This window comes from Aptenodytes patagonicus, chromosome 1 (genome assembly GCF_965638725.1).
Source record: "Aptenodytes patagonicus chromosome 1, bAptPat1.pri.cur, whole genome shotgun sequence".
Taxonomy (NCBI): domain Eukaryota; kingdom Metazoa; phylum Chordata; class Aves; order Sphenisciformes; family Spheniscidae; genus Aptenodytes; species Aptenodytes patagonicus.
The window spans coordinates 27,928,293-27,946,650 of NC_134949.1; the positions used below are offsets into that span (position 1 = coordinate 27,928,293).

At 45.1% G+C, this 18,358-nt stretch overlaps 1 protein-coding gene across 3 annotated transcripts in view; it reads right to left on the reverse strand.

The window, feature by feature from the left end:
• ST7 (suppression of tumorigenicity 7) overlaps positions 1–18,358 on the reverse strand; it is a 153,967-nt gene that overhangs the window by 103,215 nt on the left and 32,394 nt on the right. The window contains exon 1 of one of the 3 annotated variants that reach the window (XM_076330383.1): positions 8,680–9,053. The exons of the other annotated variants lie outside the window; for them this stretch is intronic. Within the exon in view, the coding sequence (XP_076186498.1) occupies positions 8,680–8,701 (22 nt within the window). The 5' untranslated portion in view covers positions 8,702–9,053. Of the gene's footprint in view, positions 1–8,679; positions 9,054–18,358 lie in introns of those variants that run through there. 3 annotated transcript variants of the gene reach the window in all.

Genomic DNA, 18,358 nt, shown 5'->3' on the forward strand with positions numbered 1-18,358 from the left:
TAGCATAGCGAGAACCCCAGTCGTGAAAATATTTGTACCTATGAAGATAACTCTAGAAAAGGTCCCGTGTAAAGACCTTTGAATGCCCATTCTTTGTGCGACCCCTCTCTGCCATGACAGACCACCAGCGCTTTATCCTGGCTAGGCAACTTAATCTCTTGATCATCGTAGCTGTTGTATCCCTGTGGGCTGGGGCAACACCCAGCAGTCCCACTATAGCATGTGTAAATGATATTAAAGAGGATATACTATGTCTTATTTAATACACTTGAGAAATCCTTCATCCCAGTGCCATCTCCTTGTGCTATCATAACATCCCAGCTGAAGCCTCAGAAAGACATCGCTAGCAGGTCAGCAGTCATAAAGGAATCTGCTCCTGCTTGTACTGCCACAGAGCCTCTCTTCTGTCCTGTGACAAAGGACACCGTAGCTGCCTGTACAACTTGCATTAGGCCTCTCACACTTGGGTGGTTTCTTGGAGGAACTTCCACTCTTGAATGCGATGGTGACAGCTCAGATCTTGCTGCTTTTTATCTGGCTGCTCTTTTCCACCATTCGGACCTTTTCTCCATCCACCTGCACAGACAGCCTGATTATCACCCTCTTTGCTCCGTACATAATAATAGCTTATCTGGAGTTATCATCATGGACCATGTAAGCAGCAGAGGACACAGAGAATAACCAGGCTGATACTCGTTGCTGAGTTACAGGAACACTTCCCCCAGCTTAGTTAACCCTCTAGCAGACCTTTGCCTCCACTCACTGCCTATAAAATTTCCAGGGCTTTTTAGTTGGACTGTTTGGGCTCATGTCCTTGTGGATGACAAAGCACAGCATGGGGTCTTCACACACAACTCGACATGTTTCTTTACCAGCTAATTTGACATTTCTGATCTAGTGTATCCTCTTTGATAATCTAAATCAAAGCTTGAGAGTATTTTATCAGCAGATGGATGGTTCGAGTGACTGGTTATTACCTCTATGCAAATACAGTGGCACAATTTACTACCAGTGTGACAGTCTTAAATACCTTACTAATGCCAGTAATGAATGCAGCTGACAGGAAAAAAGGTTAGTGGTGCTAATATTTTCCACATTCAGCTCTTTTCCTGAATGTTAAATATACCTTTTTAGCATCTTTTAGTATTGCTAATTACGATGCTTTTTTTTTTTTTTAATATATTTGTGACCAGCAGTATTTTCCTTGTGCTAAGTCAGTTCAGAGTCAGTGTGACTCATGTTATAAGTATCGGTAAGCCAGTGATTTATGCAGTTCAGGTTCTGCTTGGGATGCATCTTCTTACAGCAGTTTTTCCTCTTCTTGTAGCAGAGATCTTACAAATGGAGTCAGCTGCCATTTTCTGAGCTCCATGGAGCTGTAATATATGCCCTTCCTCTCAGAATTTGCTTTCTAATGGTGTCCTCATCATAGGATCCCTTACTACTTTTAAAAAATGCAGCAAACATGTAAAGTGAAAAATATCTCATCTCCTTTTTCTACTCCCACCCAGGAACTTTTAAAATATGTAATTGAGTACGTTTTCCTTTTGCTGCTCTTGCACAACCACAACTAATCAACGTCAAGACCATGTCCTCTTAAAACTCCTTGATGCACCACAAGAAGGGTACTTCCACGCTCAGGCGAGTACAGCAGGAAATCCAAATGCACAACAGCTTTCCAAGATTCATTCCTAGTGGTAAAATGTAAGTCGGCATTTGCTGGAGTGATGACATATATGAAATCATATCGTCACTGTAGATTGCAAAATCACTGGGCTAATGAGTGGCACATTAAACATGAGAGGCCGAGAGATGGATAATCTTTCCATTGGCATCTTTGAAACCTCCTCAAGGCTTCTTAGACTACAGACCTTTTGAGCACAAGGCACATTCTCCCAGAGCTCATTCCCACCACTCTCTCAGCCTTCTTCCCTGTTCAGTCAAACCTTTACAAAAGCTATGTAAGGGTCAAACCTTTACAAAAGCTATGTAGGGCTATACAAACGCCGAAAGTCCCCACTATAGCTATATACTTTCTCTGAAAAGCTCACCACCTTTGTACCATTTTTACCTTAGGCTCCTGCTTTAGGCTGAAACACTATCTAGCACGCTTTGAGGGTCACCTCAGCATCCTTCGTTTCACTGCACCGAGGAAAGATCTTCCCAGCCACTGGATTTCTTAAAAGAGGTCAAACGTATCAGACTTTAAATTTTGTATCGCTGCCTTTTAGTCTCACAAGAATTTCCCTTCAACTTCCCATGTACTGATCAAAACATTTGATATACCCCAAGATGCCATTTCCAAATGAAATCCATAGAGAGCCCCAGGGACTCCTAAAAAACTTTCCATCTAATGCTGAGAAGCAATGGCACATTTCTTGGTCTAGGTAGAATACGGGTTCACTTGCACTCATGGTTTCTGAGCATCTTAAGTTGATCTCTCAGCATAAGCTTCACCTTGATCAAACACAGCAAAGCCAGCCAATTTTTCACTGAGCTAGACCGGATTCTGGGTAGCAAGTGTTTTTCTCTGTAGTTGTACACCTTATTTCCCTAATATACAGCGTCAGCATCCTATCCTTTACAATAGGGAACATAATGGCATTTCTAAAATTCTGTAATTTCTCATTATAGATAGCGACCTTCATATGAAAGGGTCTAAACAGTGATGTTACATCAGTATTTTCACCAAACAGGAAAAATATCCATTAGTCTTGAAACCTGGAATACTCTATCTCCCTGAATCCCACATGCTCTTTTCATAGCACTTTACAGACCTTTTCATGTTGCTTCAGGGATCAAGCAGGGAATTCTAGCTAAGACGAAAAGAGATGACTTAAGATTGTTCTGCGAATAAGTTTTTTTGCTGGGCATACCCATTAATTACCCCCAAATTACATGAAGCTGTACTGCTTCTACCCCAGCTCAAATAATATGACACAGTCCTCATTGCATGTACTGCACTTCCTATCTGGGTCACACGGCCCAAAGGGACTAGAATAATCTTTCAGTCGTCCTTGGGCATAAAGATTTATCCCTATTTCTGGTCCTGTAAATTAAACTGGTCAAAGTTGAAGCTTGTTTTGATCTCGTACCATTTTGCAAACATGCAGATGGATTGAGATGGTATCTTTCACTGGCTCTATCTTGGAGATGGGTCCTGCTTTGAGGGAGGGGCTGGTCCCTTCAACCTAAATCATTCTATGATTTTTGTCTTAAATCTGAAAGATCTTTTGTCATCTTTGACCAATCACAGACCCCTCCACTAATTATGGCTCATGCTTTTAGCTATGGCAAAGACCAACCAATTTGACAATCTTAAAAAAAAAGGTTACCCTATTCACTGCATGCACCTTGAGATTTCTTCCCCGTTCCAGAAGCTTGTGTGTGGACACAGCTACACCGGAGACTAGCACTGTATTCAGTAACTTTACATCAGATCCTTGCAACCTCTAAACCAATGAGATATAGGAAAGGTGATCCAGGGCTGCAAGAGCCAAATCGTCTTAAGACTGTCAAATGCATGAGTCAAATCTAGCCTACGAGACATCTCCGTTCACTGTTTCTTTGTGGAGGAAGAAAGGGCAAGGTGCACTTAAAATTTCCCAGCAGCTGCCTGCTTGTAAACAGCTCAACATAGCGAATTCAAACTGCCATTGGTGCTGTCTGAGAAGGAGGGCTGAGCTTCAAGCCCCTGTCCTCCTGAGCACGCATACAGTCAAGCCCCTGGAGACGTCACCTCAGGCATCTAACAAAATGATACAGCCAAAGGAGTTTACGGAACCTGCAGAATCCTCTCTTGTCTCATGTCTGTATTTTTAAAAAATACATTTATTTAAAAAATAACAATAATAGCACTCAGTAAATCCTCAAAATCTACCGTAAAGTAGGAGGTGAGACTACATTTTTCCCTCCAAATATCTTGAAGTTTCACTGTTGAATTTGTCAAGTTTATTATAGCTCCTGCAATCTCAATCCCTTTCATAATCCAGGTTTACTCTGGCATTTGACGCTGCTGTAGCCAAGCCTCTGTTTGACCTGGTTCTGCAATTTGTTCAACAATCCTGACTCTATGGGGAACAGCGGCGACCTCAGCAGCCAAATATATTGGTTTAAAGTTACAGCTTCTGGTAAGTTCCTGTAACCTCTCTTTGACGTACAGTTGCCTGAGAAACCAGCGTAACATCATTGTGAAATTGTGGCTGTCATCTGATGCCAGGTACCTGTACTTACTGTTATTACTGGTCTTGGCAATTCAGGATGGCACTGGGCTATTTACGCTCAAAAAAGGAGCATTTTGGTCATCTGCTGGTTCAATGGAGCCCACCCCTGCCAAGGCTGCCATCCCACCAGAGTTTCAACAGCCGTGTCCCACCCTCCCTTGCGCCGCTGCTCATTTAATCACCCCATGAACCAGCCTGGGGAGTCAACATGCTCAAAACTGACTACCTGCAGAAGTGGTCAGGTTTTTGCTGGCTCTCCCACAGGCGGGGGTGAGTACCGGTGCTGGGGAAGGAGGTGGCAGGCACACCGGGCCAGGACAGCAGCACCCGTGCTAATCAGATCGTCCTTGCTCTTAATATCTGATGCTAAGATCTCTCATTTCTCCACTGTTGGCTGCTGTGGTTTTGCAGGGGTTTATAAGACTACTTTTCTGATGCCGTAAAATCAATTATCTTGGTGCAACCTTTTCCATTTATTGCATTCTGGCTGGAAGAGAGTTTGGGAAAAAAAATGCTCAGGAACAAAAGCACTTTCTGAACAGACAGAGCAGAAGACAGTACAGTGAGCCTGGGACAAGCACAGCAGCTTTCCCTGGCACACTTAAGTGGGCAAGGTTTCCCCTTCTCCACAGCGTTCCCCAGCCTCCCTGTGGAGAGCAGCCTTCCAGAATTAGCCTCACGACGGAGGAAAGCTCCACTTGCCCTTTGGTTTTGCATTTCTCCTGCCCTTTGGTCAGCTCTCCTTTGATCCAGAGCCTCTCTTCTTTCCAGAGTGCAGCTGCTGACCTACCAGACAGGGACCACCATGAGCTTCTCCCTGAACAGCCCAGGCCAGAAAAGCACCTCCCAGACAACCGCCCATACAACCCTCACAGCTTAGTGTTGCTGCTAGGTTAAAATACCCTGGCATGAACAAATGCAGCAGTACTGAGAACATCACCTCAGGCTTTCACAGCACGCATCTGGGTCCTTTCAACAGCATTGGGGCGAGCGGCGTACGTGTGTCTGTGCGATTCCCTCCTCGCAGCCTCCTACTGAGTTACTCTGTCTGGGGTATCTGAAACATGCATGGTGCACATTCTCAGACGCGCATGAAATGGCTCTCTGAGCGCCTCTTTGCTCGCTTTACAGGCTTTGAACCGCACCCTGCCCCATTTCTTCCCATTACACAGACAGATTTGGTGGAGCCGCATCGCCCTGACCTCCCCCAGCATTGGTGAGCCCCACCGACTGCGGCTGCTCTCACATTTCAGTTTAATTTGTGCCTGTGGTGTCTCTCCAGTAGGCCTGCAACTGCCAGTATTACGAGTTAGGCAAGGGATGTTTGCTGGTTGTTTCCCCTAGGCTTGGGGTTATCTCCTCTCCCTGAACTGAGCGTGTCCTTCTCGCGGGGACCAGCTCGTCCCTTGTTCAGAGCCCCACCACTTCCCCGCTTCAGTGCAGCGCTGCAACATCATTTCACTTTCAAAAAGACTTCATTCTCAACCCAATGCTTTTATCAAACCAAGTTTTATTTACCCCTTACAGAATGCGAAACAATTACGGCGAGCAGATAAATCTGTCAGGTCAGCTGGAGAGGTGGCGTGGGACGGAGAGCTGCCCCCTCCCCCTTGCATACAGCCCCCCGACACCACCCCGGCGGTGTGGCTGCAAGTGGATCAGCACAAAAGCACCAAAGATGAAGGGTCTCCGGCGCATACATTTCCCGTGGGGATTATAAAGGGGACGTGACCTATGGAAAATACTGAGCACGACCATACAGCAACCACCCTGCCACAGCGCAACCCCTCCCACGGACACTTCACGGGGCCTTTGCTTTGCATACCCTTTCCTTGCTCGTCACACGCCGGAGTGTTAGCAGCTGTTTGTGCATTGCCTGCTGCCTTATCCCCCTTTACAGGCCGGCGTCGCCTGCTGTTTGTCTTCCCCTGCATCCAGGAGGCGATAAGCAGATGCCTGTGTTTTACAATGGCCCTCAGACTATCTTTTATTGCCCTTCTGACCGCTGTTAAAAAGAAAAAGAAAAACCAGGATTGCTGAATGAGAGTTAATTTGACATTTAAAATATTTTGATACCAAGTGACAGAATAAAGGTTCTAAACCAGGATTTGCTTCTGACCATTTTTCTTGGTTTTGTAATCAGAGAAAAGAGAATTAAAAGCCTAAATACTAAGTGTAAACAGCAGGATTAAAAAAACGTAATCTGCTGACTTCATGCTTTTTGGACAGCAGCAAAAATGGCTTCTGTCGTGTTTTCAAGGACCAGATGATGCTGAATCTTATTATTTTATTTTATTTTATTTTAATGTTCTAGCCGGACAAAAATATTAACAATTAGTCACACTGTTGTCATTTGACAGCTTGGAAATACGAAGAGGACAGGAGGAGAGGGAGGACCAAAAACCTCCAGCTGCGACTGTATTTTGATTAAATTAATTTTGATAAAAATTTTCTTTCTTTGAAAGCAAACCCGCCGTTCCTCCAGCAGCGGTGTGGGCAGGGCTGGTTACGCAGGCGCTGCCCTGGGCAGGCAGGCGTGTGGGGGGCATCGCCAGTAACCCCGCTCTCCTCCCATGTGCCAGCACCCGGTGGCAGTAGGCAACAGGACAGCCAGTCCAACCTGAAGAGGAACTCCAGTGTCCCAGGTGGCCCCTTGGGTACGAGGTCCAGGCCTGAGCAGAGGCTAAGGGGAGGGGGTCTGAACAAAGGCGAGGCCATCACACTGCCTTCGTCTTCGTCTGGCCGGGGAGTGCAGGCGGGGACTGGCCACAGCCTCTGCTTGGATCGATGGCAACTAGCCATGTTGCGATTAACCCCTTCTTTAAAGGCAAGTAATGCCTCAAGATGCTTCTGGGAAACAGGTAGTGGCTGTTACGGAAGCTCCCATCGCCCTTTCCTAAACTGTGGGAACCATGGAAACAAAAGCAGCCACAGCTGCTGGTGGTACAACCCAGTGACTTTAGCCAAAAGCCCGATGTGACAAGCAAGCTGTTTATTAATGCACCTCACAAAACAAGAGAGGACCACGAAAATCAACAAGGCTGCATAATTTGACTTTCTGAGTACGCAGTACGCACTTTCTGTAAGAGGGCAGGTACGCCACTGATTTTATCTCAAAGCACGTTAATATGCATTTTGCAGAGGCAGACCCCATAGATACACAGGTTGGGGCTTACAGATCTGGCAGGGTATAAACAGATGCAGCTACAGCGTTCGGCATCTCTGCTCACGCCCCACTGACCCAGAGCTGCAAACACGTTTACAGCCATGCATGAAAAATGGGTCCCCAAACAAAAGAAATCTAAACGCAAATTTTGTTTTTACGCTGCCTGACCTTGACCAGGTGTTGTGGCAGAGGAGGTGGGGAGCTGCCAGAGGCAGGCAACAGGACCGATTAACCCTTTGGGAGCATAGGGATTTGACAGCCAGGAGGACATGATTATGAGGTATCCCGATGCTCTCACCACTTCTCAGGAAGAGCCAAGCCGCAGAACAGGTCCCAGCCTAACGGCACGGAGACGTTACACCATGCTGCACGTTATAACGCTCTAAAAAAGCCACGGCTTCATATTCAAATGAGACACATTTTCAACATGCAGTACTATTTGTGCACAAAATACAGTGTAAGCCGACTGTTTTCTATTTTTCAGTCACCTGATAATCACTGGATCAGACTGGTCTCCACACAGCCGCACTGTCACCAGCAACATTATTTATACATAAACCCCCAGCCTTCCTCCGCGGACGGATTTGCCAGGTAGGTAATTGTTGTTCCCATTGAAGCAAAACTGGCTTGCTTTCAATGACATGCGTCTGCACAGCTATTATACAGCAGACTGCCTCAGTTAAGATTTTCCAGCGCAAAGATTAGGAAAAAACAAATAAATGATCCTATTGTTTTGCATTTTTCACCTCATATTTAGAATTCCACCTAATTTAATTTTGGATTCTCCAGTCACAGGAGGGATCCCACACAAGCCTCCTTTTTCCCAGAAACAAAAATGAAGCAAATGAGATAGATAGTCTTTTCCTGCTGATTAAATCACTCTCTCCCCCAGCTCTTGCCCATCTAATGCTGCAGCATTCCCAGTCCCCAAACACATCATCCGAGTAGCGCACTCATTAGAGCGTTTGCAACTCCCGATCATTGACAGCTGCGATCTTATCAATTAACACATTCAAGCAAAACTGCCTTTTTCTCCCCATCCTGCAGTGGCCTGCATTCAGCAGCACTGACAGCCCTACGCTGCCTTGCTGCTGGCACCGAGGATGCACCCACGGTTAGGAGGTAGATGCTTTCCCTCCGGCATCTTTCGTCCCTTTGTAAACAGGCGAGGACTGCAGCTTTTAGCCAATGACCTACAGCAAAGGGAATGCAAGCACGGTGGGTACAGCGAGGATAAAACAAGCCCTATTCTCAACAGAAAAAGGATGTAAGTGGGATGCATTTACTTACATGAAGATTCAGTGCCAAACATGGCTGGCCCCAGATGCTGCTATTTTAAAAAGGAAAGAAGAAAAAAGAGTGGAAGACAGAGGGAGTGTATGAGAGTAGGGATGAGTGCTACACAGCAGGGGTCATGAAGCCAGACAATGCAGTCCAGGCTATCCAAGCTGCCAGATTCTCCTCTCCTCTCCTCTCCTCTCTCCTCCTCTCCCCTCCTCTGCTCCACACCGCAGACAGCTTTTCCTTGCAACCGCAGCAAAGGTCCTTCTTCAGGAAGCAAAAAGCAGGAGCTTCTGTTTTAAATCCAAGAGATAAGGGCAGGCCAGTGTCCCTTCCGTGATACCGACAGGCATAAATAGGTAGCAGCCACCAGATACCGCAATCCCCAGCCCCTGCTCTCCGTAAGACAATAGCAGGGCTTATGCATACACTGGATGACGTCAGGACACTGCAAAGACTGACTGCTGCTAACCCAGAGGCTCGGAGGGGGCTTGAACAGAGCAGAGCAATTCAAATGGGAATTCCTTTGTCACAAAAAGCAGAAGACAAAGAACCAGACATATATTTCCCTCCCTGATGATAAAACCCCCACGCGGGGCTGTAACGCTAGCAGGAAAATATCTGCGTTGTATTCACACTCCTCAGCTGCACGAGATGCAAAGTGTTTCTGTACAAACACATCACACAGAATAAATTTCGGGGATAAATGTCCAAGTAAATGCCACTTATGGCATCTTCAATAAAGAATAACCATGAATTTCTATCACTAACTCTCTTCATTATTTTTCCTCCAAAGAAAAATTAAAATCCTGGGCCAATCTACACTTCAAAACTAATTTTCACATCAAAGTGCTAGCCAACTGTCTCATTTACTTAAATCTATTGTCAGAATATACTGTAGCAATGCTCCAACCAAAATAAGTAAGTCAGTCACACATTTAAACAAAAAGAAAAACCCCAAACCACACTGATCTGAGTGATAAAAAGACATCCTAGCAACGAAAGAAATATTTTCCGTATTTCTTCTTTATTCTTCTAAACCATCTAGATTGAGTGTTTCTTAGTCTCTGCGAGTGCATTTTTCAGTGCATTGAGCATATTTTTTTTGACACTCAGTAATTTAGAAATGTTCAAACATAGAAACAAAGCCCTAAGCTGGCTCCTTCCGATCCTCCCACAGACAAAAGGAATTTGCCTGGCTGGTGCTGGCGAGAGCAGCCAAGCAGTAAGCTGATGGTCGGAAGCTACCAGACATTGGGGGCCATCCATAGGAATGGCTGTCCGGAGAGGGCAAAACTGAGAATATTTTTGGTAAGTCTCACGGAACAGGTATATGCAGCTCCAAAGATGGCAAAGACTGAAAAGCGCTGCTGGTGGATGAGGAGAAAGGAGATAGATGCAAGTCCATTAAGTGAAGCACTTAATGAAGTGAAGAAAAACAACCACCACCCCCCGTTTCTGAGCTTTTGTGGGTTAACCGTTCCCAAACGCTCCTGCTGCTCTGTGTGCTAAGGGGGTTTGTGCTGTTTGCAGAATACGCAATGCCACCTCGAGCAGCAGGCTGGAAAAACAAGTAACACTGAAGGCTGGCAGGACCTGCCACTGGAGGATCTCAATGTGCTTAAACCATTAGGGAACCAGGCAGGTGTTGGCTGGGGCCACCACTGCCCTAAGAGCAGCCTGGAAAGCAATGTATGGGTCGGAGCCACAGGCATCCACTGCCACGCCAATCCCTCCGCTCCTGGGCAGGGGAAACGCGGTCCCAAGCTCATACAATGTGCGTGCCCACCAACATCCGTAGGGACCCTCAACAACCCTGGCCCACAGGTGCTGCGTAGGACAGAAATCAAGAGGCTGTACAGAGCCCGACCTCCTTGTCCTCCCCAATCTGGTGCAGAGGGTGGGGGGCACCTGCAAGGCACACCGAGCTCCTCTCCTGGTAACCTCTGTTGGCATGAAACCCTCTTCAACTGTTTCCCTGCTTTCCACCCCACACTTTGAACAGTCTCTTTGCGTTCTGCGCACACCATGAGAATACTTAGGACCAGCAGGCTTTTGGGAGCATTTAACTGTATTTCATCTCTAGAAGAAAGCCACGGGAGAGGCCATGCCCTGGGGGTAAGACATCTCACAACACACTCTCTAACAGGCAACTTTTATTCTCTCCATTGGCAGGCAGGACACGGGTGCATGGTGACTCAAATCAACCCTTAGGCAATGACTAACCAGATGTCCTCAAGTCTGTACTTAAGCACCTGAATTAACGGCCTGGCTGTTCACTCGTAATGAATATTTGCAGTCATGTGCATGGATGCTCAGCACCAGGAAGACACATCCAAATTGTTTTTGACCATAATGCTACAATGACAGTGGCACAAACCCTCTGACAAGGACCGTAGTTTTGCTGTTCCCAGAACTGAACTAGTTGACTATTTAGAGCCGGTAACACCTCCTTCAGTCATAAGAGCTTGACAAGAAGCTGCGGTGCAGGGAGCAAAGCAAGTGTTCTGGCTTGGCCTTCCAGTGACCGAGGCAGGTTCACAAAGGAAACGTGTCTATTATGTACCGGTAAGTCTCCCAGCATCTTTAAACACAAACCTCTGGAACAAAAACCCTAGTGTTCATGTGCAATGGCTGAAGAATAAGTTTTGCTCTGATGAGCAGATCTGAACTTCCCACAGCATTGTTTCCAAGGAAAATGCAAAACCTCAGGGCTTTCCAATGACATCCTTGAAGGTGTCACAAAGCCCAGGCCCTCTGCCAAGTTCTCGTTACACTGACGCACGTACGCAGACGAAAAGCCTAAACAACCCATGCAGTATCTGTGGAAAGATTTCATAATATTCTATTTCATTACTGTTAGGCTTCCCAGGTCAGTGCTTTGCCTTGTGGGGAAGGTGACTCCTCACAGTCCACTGAAAGAATTTGTCTGAAATTCTTTCAAGTCTACCTAAAACAGTTTGTAAAATGACTTAGAGAAAGTGTTAAAATCTGTTTCTGATCTACTGCTCTTGTAAGACCATAACCTTATGGTTAGGCTAGCTGGCTAGCAGAATTACGAATTTCTGTTTCCTACCCTGAGTTTTGCTGTTGTTTATTCTGCAAAGAAGGGTCAACAAATGTAATCTCTTCCTATGAGAAAGTTTCTCTCTCTTATACAGCGGTGAAGATAACGTAAATTAGTGCGCAGAGAACATCAGATTAAATCTCCTGCAAGCATTAGCATTGCTGTGATTTGCTTACAATGGGCACAAGACATTGTTCAAGCGTTAGATTCATTTACAATGTAACTTCCATACATTTCTCTACAAGCCAGCATGAAATATTTAAAGCAGCAAATATATTTGCTATTCAAAGCTCTTTGCTATACATTCAAATTTTCCAGAGAAAGGGATGTGCTCCTCAACCATTGCCAATATTGAGCACATATTCTTTATTCCTCAATTTATTACCACAGAAAAATAATACATGTATTTTACTTTGTTTTGTAAGGACGTGTGTGTCTAAAGCCTAATGCATAGTTTGAGTTTTAATAACGAAGATGGATAATGAAATGTTAAATTTTTATACAGATGTAAATTTCTGCTTTTGAGTAATTTCTCTGAAGAAAAACAGTGCAAGCAGGAAATTGTGAGCTACCAACAGGGGCAGATTTGTACACGTGCCTTATGGTGATCCACTAAACCAGAAATCTTTATTCTCTCTTGTCACTAGAGAAACATTTCAGTTTGAGCTTAACCTCCTTTTCCACAGAAGAAACTCTGGGAACGGGAAACGAATCCATCCCATCTGTGAGGTCCTCCTGTCCTACTGCCCTGAGCAGCTCCCCTCAACAGGGGAGGTCTCACCTGTCTCCCCCTGGAGAAAGGGAACAGGTCCCCTCTAGGGGGAAAGTAGAGGATAATCTTCATTGTCCTCAAAGATGGGTAAGGATTTTTATTAAGTTAGTTAAACTTTACTTTCGAAATTCCCTGTTCTGTAAGGGCACTGAAAGTTTTTTAAGGCATTAAAAATTTTAATGCATTTAAGGTGCTACTGGAAATCTCTGAGTGACTGTGTAGTTAATCCATACTATTCAGCAACACCCAAAAGGAATTTATTTTGCCTCTAGGAACATTAGCTCCCTCCTAAAAACCCAGCGAGACCCCCAGTCACCCACGCTGTGACAACCTCCAGCTTCTGAAGTTTTTGTCGGCTCTGCCAACAGCTGCCACACCAATCGACATGACACCAAGAAAAAGGTGTTTTTTCAGGCTCTAGAGAAAAATGAAGCCAAATAGCAGCACGTATCACTGAGCTACAGCTCCTTGACTTTACACTTTCTCTGGCCTTGTGCTCAACTTCACTGACCCTTAATTAACTTTAACAAATATTTCTGGTGAAAAAAGTTGACATCACAATTACACCAGGGAGAACCTACCGTGCTGGTACAACTTCACCTTCTGGTCTCACAGGATCATGTAATTAAGGTACAAACAAACCCCCAAACAACCAAACAGAACGGCCTGTGCTGATGCTACAACGCCGAGTCCCCGACACAGAGGTGTGAACGATTACCCATCTGCGGGGTAGTTTTCCAAACAGGCTCCCATCTCCCTCACTAAAAGATGCCGCTGTCTCGGAAACAGGACCTTTGGAGCCGTGGCTGTGGGAAGAGGGAGCGCAGCGGCTGGGAGGGAGGACAGCCCTGACGAGCGCTTCCCGGCAGGAAAGCGGGCAGCGGGGCAGGGGTCCCGCAGGGAGGGTCCCATGGGGTCTGTGGCTTGGATTACATGGCAATCAGAGCCAAGGAGAGCAAATAAAGGCATGTCCCACTGGAAGGAAATGCCTGAAGTGCTTCATTTGTGGAAGTGCCAGCACGTTCCCACCAGGAGCCAGGCTGGGCAGCGGGGAGAAGAGCAACCCAGAGCGTGAGGCCGGCGGCAGAGCCAGGACCACACCAGGCAGTCCGGACACGCAGGCACGGGGACTGGCTAGCCGGACAGTGGAAAATATCCCTGAACATCTGAGCTGTCTGGAAGTCCTCAGTGTTCTCCTCATAGCCTATTCCTATCACCTTTTGTTCGAGGTTTTCCACCCACATTCCCTTTTTGCAACTCGCTGTTCCCTTACTGCACTGGCACAGAAAGGAAGGAGCCTGCCAGCAGCAAAAAAGTCAAGGTCTTCGTCCTGTTCAACATACAAAGAGGATTTTAGACCAGACTGATTTACTGATTGTGGGAATGCTTCTTCTTTTTATTATTATTTGCTCTTGTACTGATTTTTCAAATATTTCTGTGTAGTCCCTGATGCATTTATGCAACCCCATTTCACATAAAAATTCTTTTTCTTCAGCATTTTTAGCCAATTAATGCCTAGAACAACAAAGTTTTTTGAGTAAACATATGCATGCACACACATACACAAATGACGAGAAAGACTGAAGAACAAGCACTTAATTTTGCCACCAAAAAATCTTTTTGTGTCTGTGCTGGTCCTTATCCGAGAGATGAAGTTCAAAAGACAGATTGCTTTTTTAAAAAGAGATACAATGAACCGTAATAGCCAATCATTACATTACTGCTATGTCTTTCAACTTCAATTTTAACAAAGATCTTAGCTTCAGCACTGCTCTATAGATGATTACTGCAAGCCATTCACTACGGGCAGCGAGAGGCAGCTCCAAGGAGATGCTCAGCAATTAACAGAGGAAGTTCTGTGTGTTCTGCCTCTCCCAGGCCACCCTTCTGGGACACATCTAATGGACATGAAGCTCCAGCAGTTATGAAATGGTAGAATATTACGCACAGAAAGCTGTATGTAAAGAATATTGCGTACAAGAAAGAAAATAAGAAAAGATTAGCCCAGCTTAAGCACTTAATTCTAGGGTAAGGCTGAGATTGTGGATCCCAGGCAGGTGTCTAGCTCTCTTCAGAGGGCTGGGTGTTTGCTCCTCGTTAGCCTCATGATCTCAAACAAACCCCAAATCTTGGCCTCCTGCCTTCTCATCAGAACCAGGAACTTCTGCAGGTGACAGAGCCTTGAGATACTAAGCAATACAGTATTTACTTCTCCTTTGGTAGTAGCCCCTGGACTCTGCTCGGTCTAGTAACAGGGAGCAACAGAACAGAACGATATTCCTATTCCCTACGACAGACGATACAGAGTAAATCTTCCATTTTCAACAACCACTTCCCTTCCAATATTCAGCATGAGACTGGAAAATAAGGCTATATTATTTTATAAGTGGCAGAGTATAGCTCACCTTTTGTATAGTAGTGTCAGAAGATCAGGATGATGATTCACCTCTTTTATTTCGGTTTTGTTGGTTTGGTTTTCAGTTTGGTTGGTTTCATTTTAAACATAAAACTGTTTATCCACAAATATCTAAGACAGTTACCAAGCCAGTGTGACAATCTACTCACCGTGTGCAAATGACATATCAAATCCAAATTAAATGCATTATTTTTTCAGTAACATCAAGCCCCATGGCTCAACAGAGCATGTGTAATGGCTTCATTAAATTCTGAGAGCAGTTTTTGTCCCAAACGCATGCAATTGTGTGATGAAATGGGGCCACTACTGTCTCTGAAAAATGTACCAGCAGAACATGCTACCTTTTGATATGATCCAAGAAGAACTTAAAAACAAAGGAAGCAACCAATCAGCACGGTGGTTAAATTAAATACATTTAAATAACCACCTATCAAAATTCATTTTTGAAAAAATAAGAAAGAAGAAGAAAAAAACTGTGTCTTTTCTACACTGAGGGAAATACCTGAAATATTTTGGTTTGGTTTTTTTGTATCCTAATATCAGGGTCATTTCCAAGGATCTATGCCACAGGACCGCACATAAGGTACACATGAAAGCCTCAAATGTCAGAGTGAACAGAGGTGGATAACAAATTAAAAAACAGATTATAAACGAACTATCATCATTTTTTATGCAACTCTGAGGGACCACAGATTAGGATTAAGGCTGACTCATAATAAACCGCATGCAAACTGGCATCAGAGGGAACATGTGTGCCCCAGAAAAAACACAAATATCCGATTTATATGCATAAAAAGTAAGTCAGAGAGATTTAGAACAGCACTATACATTGCCAACATTGCATTACAATCCACATTAATAATATCTGATCTAATGCCAAAACTTCACAGTTAGGAGTAAGTTTGATTGTTGATAGAGGAAGATCAAATTTAAATTACTTCTCAGTCTGAGTAAACATACTAAGAACGTTAAATCTGACATTATAAATAGCAAGTACTTCATCGTACATACGGGAAAAATTAAGAAAGACTTCTAAGCCTACAAGGGAATACCCACAAAGCAGTGTGAGAAGGTATCCAAGGAATTTAGCTGTTCACATGAACATGCTCCATGTGTCCCTGCTTAGTAACTCGGGAACTGGTCAGCCTTTTCAATCCAACTTAGCGAAGGGATAGGAGAAACAAAGTTATCCCACGTGCCGTAGGAGAGCAAGGAATTAGATAGGGAAGAGATAACTTATGAAGGTCCCTGCTGGATGAGCGAGTGCTGTGTTGAGCACACTCCCTAGGAGACATAAAAGAATCCATAATACAACCATGGGAAAAACGTCAAACAAGAGGTTTAGTTTTATTTTCCTATGTGGATACTCATGTGCATAACAGTGGATGAGCTGACACTGCAGCCGTAAATATAACACAGTTGTGGAGTCAGTGGGGAAACCAAGTCCACCGGAAACTGTTTCACTAGTTCCACTGGACAAAACTGTAGTCATTTAAGGATTTCAGTTTTCCTAAGATACAGCATTTCGGTAGTGTCCCAGCCTCTCTTTCTATGGGTTCCACCCAGCTTCCATGCAGTGCCAGCCCAGCAGACTACAGATATAAAATTTCTCTCTCAGAATAAAAAAAATTAACCACAAAATTTAGTAAATGTTTGGATAACTTGATTATCATAGTTTTTCTTGAGAAAGAAGAGCTTCTAAGAGTTGAGAAAACAGTCCAAGCAAGAGGCCCTCCTGAACCTGCAGCTTGATCGGTGTTAGGTTGCTGCACGCACATACGTCCATCAACGAGGCTCAGGCTGCAGGTTTCAGGCAGTAAGCCTGGGCAAAACAGTCTAATTTGCTGAACACCCAACAGCAGAAGAGTAAAACCTCTTCTGGAAATGCAGTGTTCTCCAAATTAAAAAAAAGGTTTATCTGGATAAGGGCCAGCCTGAGGAACAAATGTATGGTGAAGAGGAAGCCTCCACCACAGCACTTAAGCATAGTCCCACTGCTTTTAGGAGAAGTAGGCTCTTAAACTTGACAGACACCTTGGAAATGTTCTCCTGAACAAAGCACTAGAGAAAATTGCAGGCATTTAGTCATGGTAACAGAAGGCTTACCTATGCAGGTAGAAGAAAGTAAGATTGGAAAGGGTGGTGGCATCTGCCCTCCTCACAGCAGATTCAACTGCACCAACATCCTTCCCACCAGGCACGAGTCACAAAGGAAAACTGCAGAGACTCCCACATACAACTCCATGCGGGAACTCAACTCAGGACGTACAGCAGACCTCTACTAGGAGCTCACCACACTTACTGGTTCACAGGGTTCCTCTCACAGCAAACCACCGTGCTGCCAAAACACAAGGAAACCTCAATAACTACGGCTTACGCCTTCTGCCCGGTGATAGTCAATGTATGAACTCCACGGTAGAACCGTGATTCCAGACGGGCATGATAATAAGTGGCACGACAACTTAGTGGCAATTAAATGATCAGGTATTAGCACTATTCAAGTTTCTCAGAAACTTGATACTAGCTGTGGGCCTCCCTCTGAGCAGACCACACTGCCCAGAGCCAGGGTGCTTGTAACCCCCTTCCTGGCCTCTCCCCTGGGAGAGGTGGGTGGTGGTACCCACACAGCTGCTGTATTCCAGAAGCGCAAGGAGAAGATGGAGACACGGAGGTTGCAGCTCCCAACCTCCACAGCACCCATTCCAGGAAAGTCCTCATCAGCATGATTAGAGAGCGATGATTTTCTGAGTATTTTTGTTGTTGGTTCAGCAGTTGCCAACCCCAGCAGTGCCTATTTCTCTCCGCTGACTACAGAGAGAGAACACACAGAGTCAGGCTTGAGCGGCTCAGATATAGACATCTCCATTTGCGTAGAAGAAGTGCTTCCTGTGTGTCTGGGAGTTTTAGGGGATGCATAGGAAAAGGAGAAGGCTATGCTGGGTTCAGGGGCCCCATACTTCAAGGAAGAAAAAGTAGATCTCTGCACTCCAAACCTACCTTGAACTATGACTTCTGCTACGGGCGCAAGTTCCCCTTGAACAGGTCCCAGGCTTCAGCATGATCAAGTCACCCAAAGAGCAGATGTTTAGCTGAGAGAGACACCCTTTCCCCCCCCTGCAGCTGCATAAATCTCCATTACACCAGTGATTTAACAGTATCTCGATACTTGGAAGCACTGTGCCACTTCTCTGGCTTCAGTGTCATGTAAGATTCAAGGGTTCATGAAACCCATCAGCCTTCAGATGGCTACTGGCTCTGCTTAGCTCTATTTGTTGTCAGTCAATGTTATTTACCCACTTTAGCCTCCGGCCCTGTTTACACTACAGGCAAGTAGTGTTTGACACCACTTATCCTTCGTGGAAGACGGTTTGGTGGTTGGCCAAAACACAACCTCAAGCACAAGGAGCGACTCGCCTCCTGCATTCAGTTGATT